This window comes from Zalophus californianus, chromosome 6 (genome assembly GCF_009762305.2).
Source record: "Zalophus californianus isolate mZalCal1 chromosome 6, mZalCal1.pri.v2, whole genome shotgun sequence".
NCBI classification, from domain to species: domain Eukaryota; kingdom Metazoa; phylum Chordata; class Mammalia; order Carnivora; family Otariidae; genus Zalophus; species Zalophus californianus.
Window position 1 is genome coordinate 8,207,320 of NC_045600.1, and position 15,041 is coordinate 8,222,360.

Genomic DNA, 15,041 nt, shown 5'->3' on the forward strand with positions numbered 1-15,041 from the left:
TCTCATATAACCTAGGAGAGTTAAAAAAAATTTTAGGCAAAATCTCTATCTTTTAAAATCAGTATTAGAGTGTCAAAAATTCTAGTGGACCATTCAAGGAGACCACACAAAAAACAGCTTAATTGAATGATAGCAGCCTAAGCTTCTAGCAGTGATAGGTGAAAAATACACAAATTACATTAATTATGACTAAGATCATTAACAACCCATAAACCAATACTTAACTACAGCTAATGCTTCTTGAGATTGTCAAACTTAAGATTTTGAGGCTGCTGTCTAGAAGAAACAGGCTTTCTATAGAAATTGTAGTCATATTCTCTAAATAAAACAATTTACTGAACCAAATTAGGATGAATTATGAGTGTTTTTAAGAATCTGCAAAAATAATTACTGTACAGTTGGGAAGTGTGTCCTATTTGCAAATAATACGTCCTGAGCATTCATTCCATGAACCTAAGGATAAAAATGGGAATGGGAAGCAAGCCTAAATTAAAGAGATGTAGTAGTCTAATAGTGCAGTAAAGCTCCTTCTATTAGTCTTGGCACAGTGTCCAGGCACTGTCGGTTCTCTGCTGGGGGTGGCTTTCTTGGCTGTGAAGGCAGATCATGCCCTCTGTCACTCATGGGGAGCAGTTCTGCCCAACTGTCTCTTTTCAACAACTTTATCATCAATCTCTTTATTAACAGCTCCACTGCAGTCAGAAAACGCAAACAAGGACCAATTCTCATGCCAGATTTCTGGAAATCACATAGCACCAGGCACCACACAGTGTGAAAGTTTGTAAGGAGGGTGTTGTGCCAAGAGAGAGACAGCATCCACAAGGAACAAGCACAAAGTTGGGACATTTTGCATTATTACAGTAAAATACATATACCTACTTTCTTATGCCTAAAATTTGAAAAGAACCCAAATATCCACATATGTGTGTATATATGGGGATTTAGAGGGGAACAGCAGTGGCACGAGATCATTTTACTCCCCAGAAATAACTGCTATTTTGCATTTCCATAAGTCTTCTTAAAGCAAAAATTGTATTATACCAAAAAAAATTTTTAACGATTTTAGGACTATATGACATTATTAGAAAACACACAAGACTGAGAGAACTGTCTGCAAGGAGCTATAAGAAACCCATAAAACTAAAATTCTTGAATTATTCAAAATACATATTTTCAGACTGAAATCTGTTGAATCAGAAAATAGCATCTTACAAATTAATTAAATGAAACACTTCTAAAAGGCTTACAGTCTTTTTAAGAAACTTGGGTTTCCTTTTTTTTTTTTTAATTGGGTCATATTCACCTAATATGAAATTAAAAGCATCCAAGTTAGGTGAAAACAAGAGTATACAGTCTGGATACTTCCACATATTGAGATGCATGAGATTCACACTAGGTGATAATTTATCATTTTCACTGTTAATTACATTATACTCAACCTGAGACTTAAACTTAATGGTTTTCCCTCTAATCTGTTTATATTTCTATCCATTGATGCAATGGTTTGAAAAATATTCAACTATAGGTAAAGCAATTTTTATAAAATGTACTGAAGACTGTGACAGTATGTAACTGAATTTATACTGTTCCAAATAATGTATTTTTGCTGTAGTATGTCTCAGGTCACTGGTCTTATGGCTGCGAGGTCTGTGCTCTGGTGGAAAAAAGCAACTCCGCTGCTAAGACTGTCAGTGGCAAGTTCAAGCACAGGTTTAATCAGCTCTGGGAGCTCCTAGACCCTCATCATTTATTCCATGTTGTAAAACAAAATCTACATGCCTTTAGGCTTTCCCTGGTCAATTCTGGCACCTAAGGAAGAGGGACGGTTGAGGGTGTAGCATAACTGGTCCATTCTCACCAGTAAAAAACAAGAACAATACATACTAAACAAAACTCTAAGCTGGGTGGCAAGGAGGAAACTATTTGTGATTTAAGGGATTATCCTGTACCTTAGAAATATCACAGCAAAAAATATAAAGCTTTGATGAAAGCACACAACAGACTACTTCTATTTTTCATTTTGAAAGAGGATCCATTTCCCATCCTACCAGTGCAATTTAAAGATACCCAAAACAGAAAGTGAATGCACTGTCTTATTTAAAGTATATTTTCAAAGTTAACATTTTAAACAGTTGGTGGTTAAGCTATAAAATCTAAACAATACTCTGCCCTTTTTAGATATGATTTTTAGCTATCTGTAAATGTGAAGCATTTTTTAAAAAGGTAATTGCAGGAAGAAAGCATAATAACTGAAATCACCACCTTTCACACAAACCTAAGCTTTCTGAAATGTGAACTTGAGCATAGCCTTAATTCTACCCTTTTGAGGAAAGGCCTGTGAATTGGGAGATGAGGAAAGAAAAAAAATGCACTTAAAATTCCATCCCGTTCAGGAAAATCCATGTATGATTGATCACTGATCAGCTACAGTGATGTCTGCAGAGCACAGAGACAGAAGTATGTCTCTGAGGAAGAGAAGTTGAAATGACTTCCCAAGTACATAAAATCAGTTCTAGGATCAAGTATATGCAACCACTTCTAAAATACATGGCTCAGAAATACTGATGCCATCTTTCCTGGTGCCAATAAAGTTACATAAGATGTCACAAGGATGTTTAAACTGGTAAGTATAGAGAAAGGATGAATAAATTGATTACACAAATATAAAAAACAAACACTACACGGAATTAAACAGACCACTTGTCGCTATATGACTGAAAGTCGTGTTTATTACAGAACACATTTAATATTTCATGTACCAGCAAGTTCAGCTCTTAAGACAGCATCCATTTGTGATTCTGGTTTGGAAAAAAAAAAAAAAACTAACAGTAAAGGAATAAAACAGAGAATTAAAAAAAAATACCAAAACATACAATTCAGGCTAAAAGCAACTAATTTTCCTTGTGCTGTTCTTTTATTAGAATTAAAATAGAAAAAACTATATCCAAAGGATTATTCAATGCCTTTTTAGATAAACAGTTTCTCTTTTTGCTTAAATGTATTTAAGTGCACAAACAGCATTCCCAAGGCTTGTTCTACAAGCTTATGTATGTTAATGATTTACCCTTTCATACATCAATTACTACTTGGAGCTGCTGATCACTTATTGCCACCTTGAGTGCAGCCAGAATTAATACTACGCAGAGCTCTAAAACATTTTTCTGTGTGGAAAAAAAAACAAACAGAGGTGTTAATTAGAAAAATACAAACTTTATTCCAGAATATACCCAGATCCACAAAACACACCTTTACTTGTTTTACTAATTCAGCAAGATGCATGAAAAGCCAAAAGACCGTGTGGGTGATCAAAGTCAGAAAGTGGGCTATTCAGTCCCATGTTTAGGTGTCTCTCGAGGTAGAGGAAGTCCCGCAAATTCAACTCTGTAGGTGTGAACGATGGAGGCCAAGGGTAATTTGTACAGTATCTTCCCTTTTCCTAATACTCCCGAAAGCTTAATGAAAAGTCATCCCATGTTGCAGTCGTATATTGTTTTATATATAATAAAGGTATTAGAATTTGGAATTTCAGGAACGAAATACACAAGACTGCACGTCCATTAGAATAATGACTTTAACATCAGGAGGTCCATCCCTCCACTCAAGGTACTTAAGAGAGCCATACTCAGGAGTTGGCCATTACAAACATACAAAGCAGTTCTCTCCTAACCCATGAGTTAGTATGCAATGTTGAGCATCTGGGGGTTTAAGAAAAGCACTATCTGATTTGGGTTTGGTAAAATGAGAAAGAGAAGATCCTAGCTGGTTTGTGGTCTATAATCCTAAACCCACTGAAAAACAACAGTGCCACCTGCTGACATAGAAATAACTGAAAACCAACTTTGAAAAGGAAACCAATCAGCAGTACACTGTCTATGTGCACGAAACAAATATACAGAAAAGGCATATAGTCTACATACACAAAATACTGTAGACAATGGGACAGCTGAGAGTGAATTATTAGTAACTACATTCACGTTTTCCTCCCAAATGATCATTTATATGAAAAATAGTGATCAGGAAGATATCAATTAATACTAGGCTGCCACTAACAGTATAAATTAACCAGAAGCAAATCTTTTCTAAATGTAAGCAAAGTAAATTCTTTTGCAAATCTTCACTTATGGCCATACCATAAACTTAAAAGTAGAACCAATTTATCACTGAAAAAACAAGAGAAATAAAGTCAGTCAAAAGAAACCAGCCAACTGTGGGATTGTGCTGTTTTTTTTTTTTATTGTGTTTTCAATGGAGAAATACATCATCTGTTTACAAAATAGCTCTTGAAAAATACAAGGAGTACAGATACTATAAAACAAAGCAAACTCCAGTCATGAGACACTACATACATCATGCGAAAGCAACAGTCTGATCTCCAGGTTATGAAAACTAGAATTAAAAAGTCACTACACAGAAAAGGTCCAAGTTTCCAGCTTGGCAAAACTTGGGTGCAGTTACATGAAACGTTTAATAAACTGAATTTTTTTTTCCCCAATGTGTAAACAAAATGACAAGACTAAATCTGTGCCTGGCAATTTCAATCTAACTCTGAAGCTATACAAAACACACAGACACCTTGTACACTTCACCTGTTAGCATGACCATCTTTTTTTCTTAGGTGGTGGGAGGAAGGGCAAGGTGAGTGTGCGGAGCGAAGATGTGGGAAGCGGAAACACTGTCTACTAGACATCATAAGGTACGGTGAAAAGAAAGCCTCAATTAATGCATAGCCTAAGGGGAAAGACTACACTCCGAACTTTGGAAAATTAATTTAGAAGGACAGGGGAAGAGTTTAAGTAACTGCAGTTTAACATGAAAAATGCACATGTGATAAGAATGGAGCACAATGGAAGATTCATAAACATGCTCATCAGAAAATCTGTTAGGTCTGCTTTGTCCAGATTAGGAAAGAATAAACTAAGTTTATCAACATCTGGCACCCCTCATACTTCGTGAAGATGGATGCTCTGCTGCTTAATTATGAGGACTTCTTTTCTTTGCAGAAAGGAGTTCCTAACCTATTGATCGGATAAAACAAAATGAAAAGGAGTAGAGAGCTGACTAGATGCCAAGTGCTTGCTAGAAATGATTTTTAAAATGTTTCTACATGTAAAATTTACTGACAAATTTTGGTCAACCATTTTAAAAATAAAAATTAGTTTAAAATTCTTGGAGAAAATGCCTTTTTGCCCACATTTAAAATTGAAAATCAACTTTACTACAGAGAGGAGTTCTGTGGAGTGTACAAAATTCCGCATGTCCAGAGATCAAATGGCCGTCCCGGATAGGGCATCATGCATTTTTCTTTTAGTCACCCTAAAGTTTCAGCCACAGGACCAAAATTTAGTGTTCTGTGCCACATGGCCACAGGATCATTGGTTTCACATCATGGCTTAAGAAAATACTGGCATTTTGTTTCTTACGAAATTAAGTTCTACCTTATGCATACAAGCAAAAAGGAAAAAGAAAAGGGGGAAGGAGCAAAAAGCTTTGTTTCGAAGACAACAGATTGAAGGCAAAAGAATATGGAGCTTTAATAAGCTCAAAGAAAAATATTTGCTGGCTGATTGCTGATTTGTATGCACTCTAAACAATTCTATAAATAAAACCAATATATCATTTCTTAATCATGACCCCATCAAAACCAACTATTTCCTAATTATTCTTTCAATGTCAAATATATACCCCTAGAGTTGACATTTCATTTTTAAGGGTTGCAGCTACTGCACAGGGACTGAACTAGATGTCCTCTCATCCTTTCTCTGAAGTAGAACAGTACGCCACCGCACAATGGTATCCAATTTGAAGACTAATGGTAAAGGAAATTTTTCAGGAAAAAATGAAAATCCATCAAGCTGAAAATCTAAAATTAGTTCTACTTTCTAATAAAAAAATACATAAAAGTGCATCATCGAACAAGGAATTCTTATGCCAGTTTGTATTGCAAATTTTCCAAACAATGCATCAAACATAAACCCAATCCAGATGTCAATTATGGATACAAATATAGCTTGAGGTTTTTTTTTCTTTTTAAAGGCAGTAATTTTTTGAAATAGTTAATGCAACTGTTGCTAACACAATAATAATAGTACTCCTGGCTTCACATACTAACCTGGACTTCCGATCAAGTGCTGATTAGCCCAGTAAGGGAGGTCACAAAAAAAACCTAAATCCATTTTCAGTCATGTCTAGTCTTGTACCCTCCATTCTCCTTTTTTAGCATTTGAAGACAACAGGTTGAGTTGGCAGATATTGTTTATGGACCCCTGAGGTTGTTTTTACCGATTCAATCTCAGTTTTATTGAATTCTTGATAACAGGAATAGGATTTGCAGGGAGAGCAGGGATATCAGAAAGGTCTGTACTGGATGTTTTCTGAGAACGAAAGCAAAGAACACAACATTGTTCAAAGCACTGTAACTTAAAAATGAGATTTACTTTCCACTGCTTTACTTTCTAAGAAATGGATGGGACCTTACGACAGAAGTATTAAAAATTTAAAGAGAAACAAGAATGAAGTGCAAATAAACATGACTATTACTATAAAACTATTTGTTCTACACTTGTAATTTTCAAATAATAAAATATGAATGTTTTAGCAATACACAGAAAACTCCTAATTTTAAAATACAACTTTCATAGACACACTCCTCTAAGAATGACCTGTCATATAATTATTAAAGTCATGTTAAACTGTATCTACTTGTAGTAACAGGAACAGCTGTGATGGTAACTGGTGCTGGAGCGCCCCCGTGTGGGAGAACACACACACACAGGAGCGGCAGTTACCAGGACATTATTTTCTGACCCCTAAACATTATAAAATTAAATCTATACAACTCAGCAATAATTTAGTTATTCTAAATTTTAGGAAAACTTCATGTTAAAAAAGATTAAATCACAAGCCTTCTTTAGCATTCAAAAACAGAGAGAAATTTTTAAATGTTTTATTATGGGAAATTCCAAGCATCCACACAAGTAGAGCGCATTCTATGATGAATCCCATGTAGCCATTACCGAGCTTCGCCAGCGGCCCAACCAGAACCATCCACCGTCCCCCCACCTTCACTCCCAAGCTTACTCTGAAGCAAATCCCAGAGATGCTACCATTTTGTCTGTATCTCAAGTTATATCAAAACAATAAGGATTCTTTATTACACACAGCCACAATATTATAATCATTTCCCCAGAAAGAAATACACCCCTTGTATCACCAAATATAGGGATTTTTTTTTTTTTTTGTAATCAACATCATCACTCTTTTTATTAACTGGGTGATTTTTCTCTCAGTGGCTCTACAAATCTTTACATTAGAAATGAAGTTCTACCTCCCCCATTAAAATACAAAAAGGCAAATACCCATGAGTACTCATCACCATAGGGATGAACTTAATAAAAGATAAAACTATGAAAACAGTTCCCCAGAGTAATGTGGCAGGCCAAAAGACATGCAGTCACATCACAGGAGCTTAAGACCGATAGACTACTTTGTCCATGTATCAATGCCAAGCACATTTCCTCATGTTGTTTTAGTTACTTCCTCCACCCCAAATTTTTATTAGATAAAAGTTATGGAAATAAATGACATTCCAGAAAGTCAACATGATATTTCTCTCTTTAGAGGCCATGTGGGTTAATAGTTAGCAAAAACACATCTTAAAATTATCACATTAAAATAACTCTGAGCCACAAAGCAGCAAAGTATCACTGCCTCAGTTCAGCAGCCTCACTGTGAGCATCAATGATCTCAGTGGTCTTGCAGAGGGTCACCAGTTCAACATCTACTTAAAGAAAATATTTACTTTGTGTCAGAATATGACCTAGACTTTGAAGTATACTCAATTTTTGAAAGGGTTCAAAAGGAAAATCAATGTTTCACGAACAAAATGAAGGTTCACAAATCAGTATTAAAAAAGAAAGAAAAGATTCTAGGTGCCTACTGTATGAAACAAGGGACTATCACAGAATTTCTAGGACAAATGAAAAATAATTTGAAAGAATTATGGGTTACACTAAATTAATAACTGAAAATCAGAAGTAAAATGTGAGACAGAAACACATTTTAAAAAGAAAAAAATCATTTTAACCTCACAAAAAGATCCACAAAGAATGTTTTTTAGTTGTCATGATTTAAAATTCACTCTTTGATCTGTAGAGAAAACCTTTATATGAATACTGCATTTTGTGACTAGTGAGGATTTAAATAATTTGCAATATCAAATAATATATAAGGGGATGAGTTAGCATCTTGACAGTGCAAAACAATGGTTCTATCAAATCTGATGCTCTACCTTTAAACTACGATACACACATTGATAGGCTAGCGAGTAACTACTGTTACAGAGAGAATTTTAATTGTCTTCTGTATATGCTCATTTTAATTCATTATACCACACTAATCTTAACAACATTTACAAACTGTCCTTGCTTTTTGCACTTAGTACCTGAGAGGCCAACAGAGAAGCCGCTGTGTGAATAGTTTCTGATTGAGTTGTACTTGTCTCTGTATCAAGTTGTTCCTGTGAGACAAAGAGGACGGGGGAGGAAAGAGACTTAAAAAAAAGAATAAAAGAACATGACTGGGTTTGGTGGCTAATAAAGAAGACAACTTGGAAGACAGGAGGATCAAGAGAAAGATGGGACCACATCACAAAATCATGTAGTGAGCCTGGCCGCAGGCCACCTCGCCCTTGTCACATACACATACGTTTCGATTTGTCTACTGCATTTCTATGGGCATGGTCAGAGTATCTCCTGACTTTCCAGCTACCTCCAACTTGGACATCTGGAGCAAATAATAATTAAAGACACGCACAGGCACATTATGAAATGCTGCCCAGACAATAATTAACACACTACATACCTAAGCCCTAGCTATGTGAAAAAAACAAAACCCCGTTAATATTATTAAATAAAATTACCTTTTCTAAAGGATAAAAGCTGCTCCCACACCTTCGATTAAAAGTAGAAAAAAAAAGTCCCTAAAACATTTTTTTGTTTGTTTCTCCTCCCCTCCTCAATAATCAATGCAAGGATCTATTATAAATATTATCAGAAAATACAGGGAGAACCAGGTCATGCCACTGCTCTCAATGTTTTTAAAGCTGTGCACAAAACAGAATACTACATATATACACAAACAAATGAAAATAAATATGTAAAAATCTGAATTTCTATAAAACAACATATACAGTAATAAAACAATGAAATGTCAATTTTTCTCTTATGAAAAAGAACGGGGTAAACAGGATGCAGGTAACAGAAATGGAAGTTCAGGCTTTCTGAAGCACAAATTGGGAGTTACGTATCAAGTTTTAAAAGTAAGCATACTATTTGCCTCGGTAACTCCTCTTTCATTAGTTTATTCTAATAAATATAAATGGATGGCAGGTATTTACCTACAGTCAATACTACAGTAAGAAAGAACTTTCTTTTTTTAATAGAAACAACTGGGAACTGGTTGAATAAAATAGGGTTACAGCCTTAAGATAACTTATTAATATTCTGTAAATTATATAATCACAGGAACAATTTTTCCTGGTTTACAGAGTGAATAAAGATTTGAAAGCAAAGGCACTGGTATGTATGCCCAAATAAAATCTATAAAGACACCAAAAGAATACTTGCTCAAATGTCGATTATGGGAATAATTTTGGAGGAGGATTTCCAAATTTTCTACCTTAAATAAGAGGAAGAAGGTAAAAGCCTTCAGTACATTTCAATTTCTGAAAAAATGATGTTGAGAGTCTAATACGGTTTGGCGAAACCACTCTCTCTCATCTCATCTACCTCATCTCAAGCCCCATGCACTCCAGAAGGCTCTTGCCAGAACCTTCTGCCAAAAACTGATTCTCAAAACATACCAATACGCCCACCCAAGAGTAAGATGACCTTCTTATCTTGGACTGCCCCAAATCCTACATATCCTTCAAGGACTACGTCAAATACGACATGGTCTTTCTACAAAGCCTCTTACTGTTTCTTCAGTCAGAAATAACATCCCACTGCTTCTGCCCCTCACCACCCCAGCAGCCTCAATTACTTTGATCTTCTTTGATAATATAATTAGTTGCTTCTACCTCTTATCTTCTCTACTTAATTGTAAGTTCTTTTAAAGGCACAGAACATGCCTCACTCATCACTTTATTCCGTCCAGTGTCCACCCAGATTACCTTGCATTTAGTAGGACCTCAAACATTTGAGAAATTCACTTTCAGCATTATAAATTAACATTCAAAAGGGACGAACACTTCTCTAAAAACTATACTGAAAACAACCTAAAACCTATAGAACAAAAGACAGTACAAAATTCTAGAGACATTTCTATCACATCTTCCGTACTCTTAATTGTGTATGTATTCCAAGGCTAAATTAGTATACCTTTGTTTCTGTTTTATCATGTCCACTCAAAGCAAGACAGTTAGCATCTTCGCTTGTTTCATCCTGTTTTTGAAAAAAAAAGCTTTATTCTCTAAAATGAAAAATTTAGATTATTTGCCAATCAATGCTTTAATTGACAAAAATTTTTTAAATTATAAAATAATTTAACCTGTAAGATCAACTATGGCCTTAAAGTAGATCACTCATTCATTTGAAAAAAAAAATTTTAATGTAACATATTTAATTTGGCTTCAGTATCTTCCAAAGAATATGAAGAAAGCGGTTACTGTTGATCAACACCACCTAAATCACATTCCTAAAACCACTAAGTTCATAAAATATTTTTGTAAGGAAGAGAAAAAAAAAAGTTCATTGATCAAACAATTTAGAAACTTGGAATCCTAGAGATAGACCCCCATTCTGGGAAATTCACATACATATTGGCACTTTTTATAAAAGGGTCTGAGAAGTTCTATAAAGAACACCTCTTTAACTTTCCCAAACTTAATTAACCAGACTCCCCCCGCTTAGTAAAACTTAGTAACATCCTGAAGAACTGGAGGTTTGAGAAATGCTCTCTTCCAGTCTTAATTTTTTAATTTATTATATTCAAAACAACTCATTTTCGGTAAAGAAAGCAAAGAGAAGCCAAAGATGGCTGTACTTTCCCATTCCTGCAGTGACTTGCAATTAACACCCTCTAAGAAAAACTATTTTAACCCTAATTTCTCTGCTGTATTTACTAAGGAAAATTATAATTTTAAATGTAGCTTTATAACAAGACATAGAAACCATGTTTCTATGAGTAGAAGAAATTTAACAGTAATATAAACCAATTCTAATAAGGATCTTATTTGTATCCTGCAAATGTTATAAACTTCAAAAACAGTAATGGTAACAGGGCAAATATCAAACCTGACTGGATATGTAACACTAAGATATTATTGCTAATACTGGTAAATATACTGATATACACACACATATATATACATACACACACACATATATGGTGATAATAAACTACAGTTGTGTTTTCAGAAGTCTTTATCTTTAGATACACACAGAAATATTTATGGCTGAAATGACACGCCTGGGATTTGCTTCATAACAAGGGGAAAGGAAGTAGATGTGTAGATGAAGCAGGCTGGCCGTGAGCTGTTAACTGCGGAAGCTAAGTGATGCAAACAGGACCGTTCATTATAATTTTGTACATGTTTGAAATTTTCCATAAGAAAAAGTTTAAAAATAGATATATAGCATCGTTTAAGCATACAATCCAGGGCAAACATTTGTCTATTTTTATTTTACATCTTTCTCATATGATGCAAATTAAGCAGCAGTACACCTCCCTGACCACCCCTGAACCCCTCCTGTCTATACACGTTAGTGCATGATTAATTAAGACCAGTGTTTCTTTCTGGTTTGTTAAAATTTCTAATAACAAGTACTCATTAACAGAGAATAAAAGATCCGGTTTAGGAGAGCTCCAAAATGATGATCTTCTCCTTTAGCACCATGAGATTTAGGCCTGGGTTCTATTCCTGACTCTGACTTTAATTAGCTTTATAAATGGAAAAACCACTGAAACTCAAGGTCCTCCTTCTGGGAAATGAGGAGATCAGCCTGTACGATACCTAAGATCCTCAGGTCTCTTCTATATCATAAAACTGTTTTTTGTTAGTCAACTCCATGAAGCCGCCATAAACAAAACCCAGACTGTGAGAAAACATTAAAAAACAAAACAAAAATTGCAAGGAAAAAAGGAAGGGAAATCTGTTTTAAAGAATACTTAAGAGAAATCAATCAATAGCTACACAGGGATCTTATGTAGTTACAGAATGGAACAAACAAAGACTTAAAAAAAAAAAATCAATGATGATACAATCAGGGTCGCTTGAGCACTAACTAGATATTTGATTTTTCTAAGCGGGATAAGTTTATTGTTTATGTTTTCTTTTTTGTAATCCTTATCTTTTAGATACATGATTTTAAAAATACTGACGAAATGATATGATGTCTGGATTGTTAATCTCCATAGTCCAGACAGAGGAAGATGGAAAAGGCCAAAAGAATGAAGGATGTAGGGACTGGCAGAGCCCACTGCACCCGAAGCTACACAGTGGGTATGCAAGCATAGGAAATGACTCTCTTTACTTGTGTATAGACTTAAAATTGTCCATACTAAGTAAAAAAAATCCTATATTCCTATTGCCTCTCTATCTAGACAGGAACCAGGAGTGTTTTCTACCAAAGTAAGTGCAAATGAACCTACCAGCGTTATGCCGGTACACCGTGAGTCAGAGCTCTCCGGAGACATTAAGGGATTAAACCATTAACAGAAGTAAACAGAATGAATAGGCATCTCCAGTTATGCTTACATATACTTACTGAGATAAAAAGAAATGTGAATTCTGCAATGCTTTGCCAACTCCAAACAAGTATCAATAGACACAATGTGGAGTTCCACCAAAATCAGCACATTTTTAGGTTGCTGCACAACAGAGTCCTGCAGCACTGGGGGGTTTGAATAAAAGATTCCCAGGCCTAACTTCTGGAGTCTCTGATTCAATGTATCTGGAGGAGGCCGTAAAATCTCTATTGGGGGTGGGGGGAATCACTCTAAAAAATTCTGATGTACAAGCAAGGCTGAAAATCACTGCCTTAAGAAATAACTACGCAGACAGGTTTTCAGAACATGTGTTATAAAGCGTGATATGATATAATCATTCTTCATTCAGCATCATTAAAGCGACAAAATTCATCAAAATTATTCATATTTAGTTAATAGTGACCATATCCAAAAAAATCTAAACCCAAAGGCTTCAGAATAAGCTGGGGAACAGAACACTTACAAATTAAAGATAATAATATTTCACTATTACAGATCAAAACACTCCCATGAGAAAAATCCAGATTTTTTTTTCCTTTTCTAAAGAAACTTTGGTAAAATGAGTAAACTCCTAAGTAACAAATTTTTAACCAAAAATCACAATGAAATTGGAGTTTTTGGACTGTAATCTCTGGGGCAACAATGACTGTTCTACTAACAGGAAAACAACCTGAGAGTGATTCCAGGGAGCAAATTGTGTAACAAGGCTACTTACTTCTGTTTTGTATTTTAAAACCACCACCAAAATCAATATACACTTTTAATGGTTTCCCTAAAACTATCTGAGACTTTGGCAAGGTAAACTGGCCACTATAAAAAGTGAAAGTATTGCTAGAAATTTTCCTGAAGGGTTGGAGGAAGTAAGTAATCATTCAAGGTCTCAAAATTAATCTGACTTTGCAACTATGGCCAGTTATTCAGTAAGAATTCCCTGAAAACCTCATATTCAGTAACCCTGTAATAACAAGTACAGTGTAAGAAACTCCAAAACTCCATTTGGATCACAGAACTGTGTCCAAAGAGGCTATCAAAGAATCAGTACACATAAAAGATAGAGCTGTGAGAGAATAAGAAACTGGGATGACATACTAAACTGTGTTATAGACTAGACAAGCTAAGTTTAAATGAGGCACAGCTTTATGGAAGAGGTAGTCGCTTTGAGAAGAGTAGAAGGGTGAAGAGACTATGGCCCTAAAGTACTACCTAAACTTTTTCTAAAAGCTTTCTTCCTTGTTGCTTCTCAACTCTGGCTCACAAAGATTTTCTTCTACTGGACTTTAAAATAGGCAGGCTGGTATTCCCAAGGCTAACTAATATATAGATACCTCTTCTGTTTTGGTTTTCTTAGGACTCTCTTCTTTATGAGGTGAGGATGTCCTCTTGACTCCTACTATAGGATTAGGTATTTTTGTTGCTGCATTTCCTGAAGGTCTAGGTGGTGGGTTTACCAGACGTGTTGAAGAAACAACTCTGGAGACCGTAGGCTTTGGTGGTGGTGAAATGGCTGGTTGTGTGGCAGTTTGAGGAATGCTTTCACTCGATGTACCTAAGTAGGTAAGTACATGAACACATAAAAATTACAATAAATCCTGTCAATAGAAAGTTACAAGTAAAGCTTTCAGTCTCTGAATTTTATTTTATTTCATTGATAATTATACAATAGCATTAAAAAACTGAATTCGAACCACTTAATCAATAAAGCCATCTTTCAAAATGAAGGCTAACACCAAATACGGTGTAAGGATTCTCAAGTCTGTCAACCCAATCTCCTTACCCCCTGAGCTTTCACTGGAATTTACTTGTGGCACAGAAACTTCAGTAGCCTGTATGTTGGTCACAGATGCTGCTGTTACAGCTGGAGCAGGACTGTTTCTGCTAAAAAAAAAAAAAAAGAAAGAAAGAAAGAAAAAGAAAAAAAGAAAAAAGTGAAAAAGCAAACAGAAAAGTATAAAATAAAATTCCATAACAAAATTTAATATGGAAGTTATTTTCTAAAGGAAACGATTCTTTGGTTTTACTTCTATGTATATGTTAGTAACTGACTTTATATGCTGAAATATAACCAACAACCCAAAGCACACACTCTATAAAGCAGTGCTGTCCGACAGAACCCTCTGGAACAACGTCGCATAGCTGTGCTATCCAGTATGGTTAAGTCACTATACAGATGCACCTACTCGGCTCGTGAGAAACTGAATATTTAATTTTATTTAATATTAATAAATTTAAATCGCCGCATGTGGCTAGTGACTAGCATATTAAACAGGACAGTTTTA

At 35.1% G+C, this 15,041-nt stretch overlaps 1 protein-coding gene across 6 annotated transcripts in view; it reads right to left on the reverse strand.

Moving 5' to 3' along the window:
• Positions 1 to 4,206: 4,206 nt before the first annotated feature.
• PAPOLA (poly(A) polymerase alpha) overlaps positions 4,207 to 15,041 on the reverse strand; it is a 58,136-nt gene continuing 47,301 nt past the window's right edge. The window contains exons 18-22 of one of the 6 annotated variants that reach the window (XM_027570221.2): positions 14,540 to 14,637; positions 14,091 to 14,311; positions 10,377 to 10,439; positions 8,441 to 8,515; positions 4,207 to 6,371 (exon numbers count right to left, since the gene is read on the reverse strand). In XM_027570221.2, coding sequence (XP_027426022.1) covers positions 6,276 to 6,371; positions 8,441 to 8,515; positions 10,377 to 10,439; positions 14,091 to 14,311; positions 14,540 to 14,637 — 553 coding nt within the window. In that variant the 3' untranslated portion in view covers positions 4,207 to 6,275. Of the gene's footprint in view, positions 6,372 to 8,440; positions 8,516 to 10,376; positions 10,440 to 14,090; positions 14,312 to 14,539; positions 14,641 to 15,041 lie in introns of all 6 variants that reach the window. The other 5 variants (XM_027570220.2, XM_027570223.2, XM_027570222.2 and 2 more) reach the window with 5 other exon arrangements.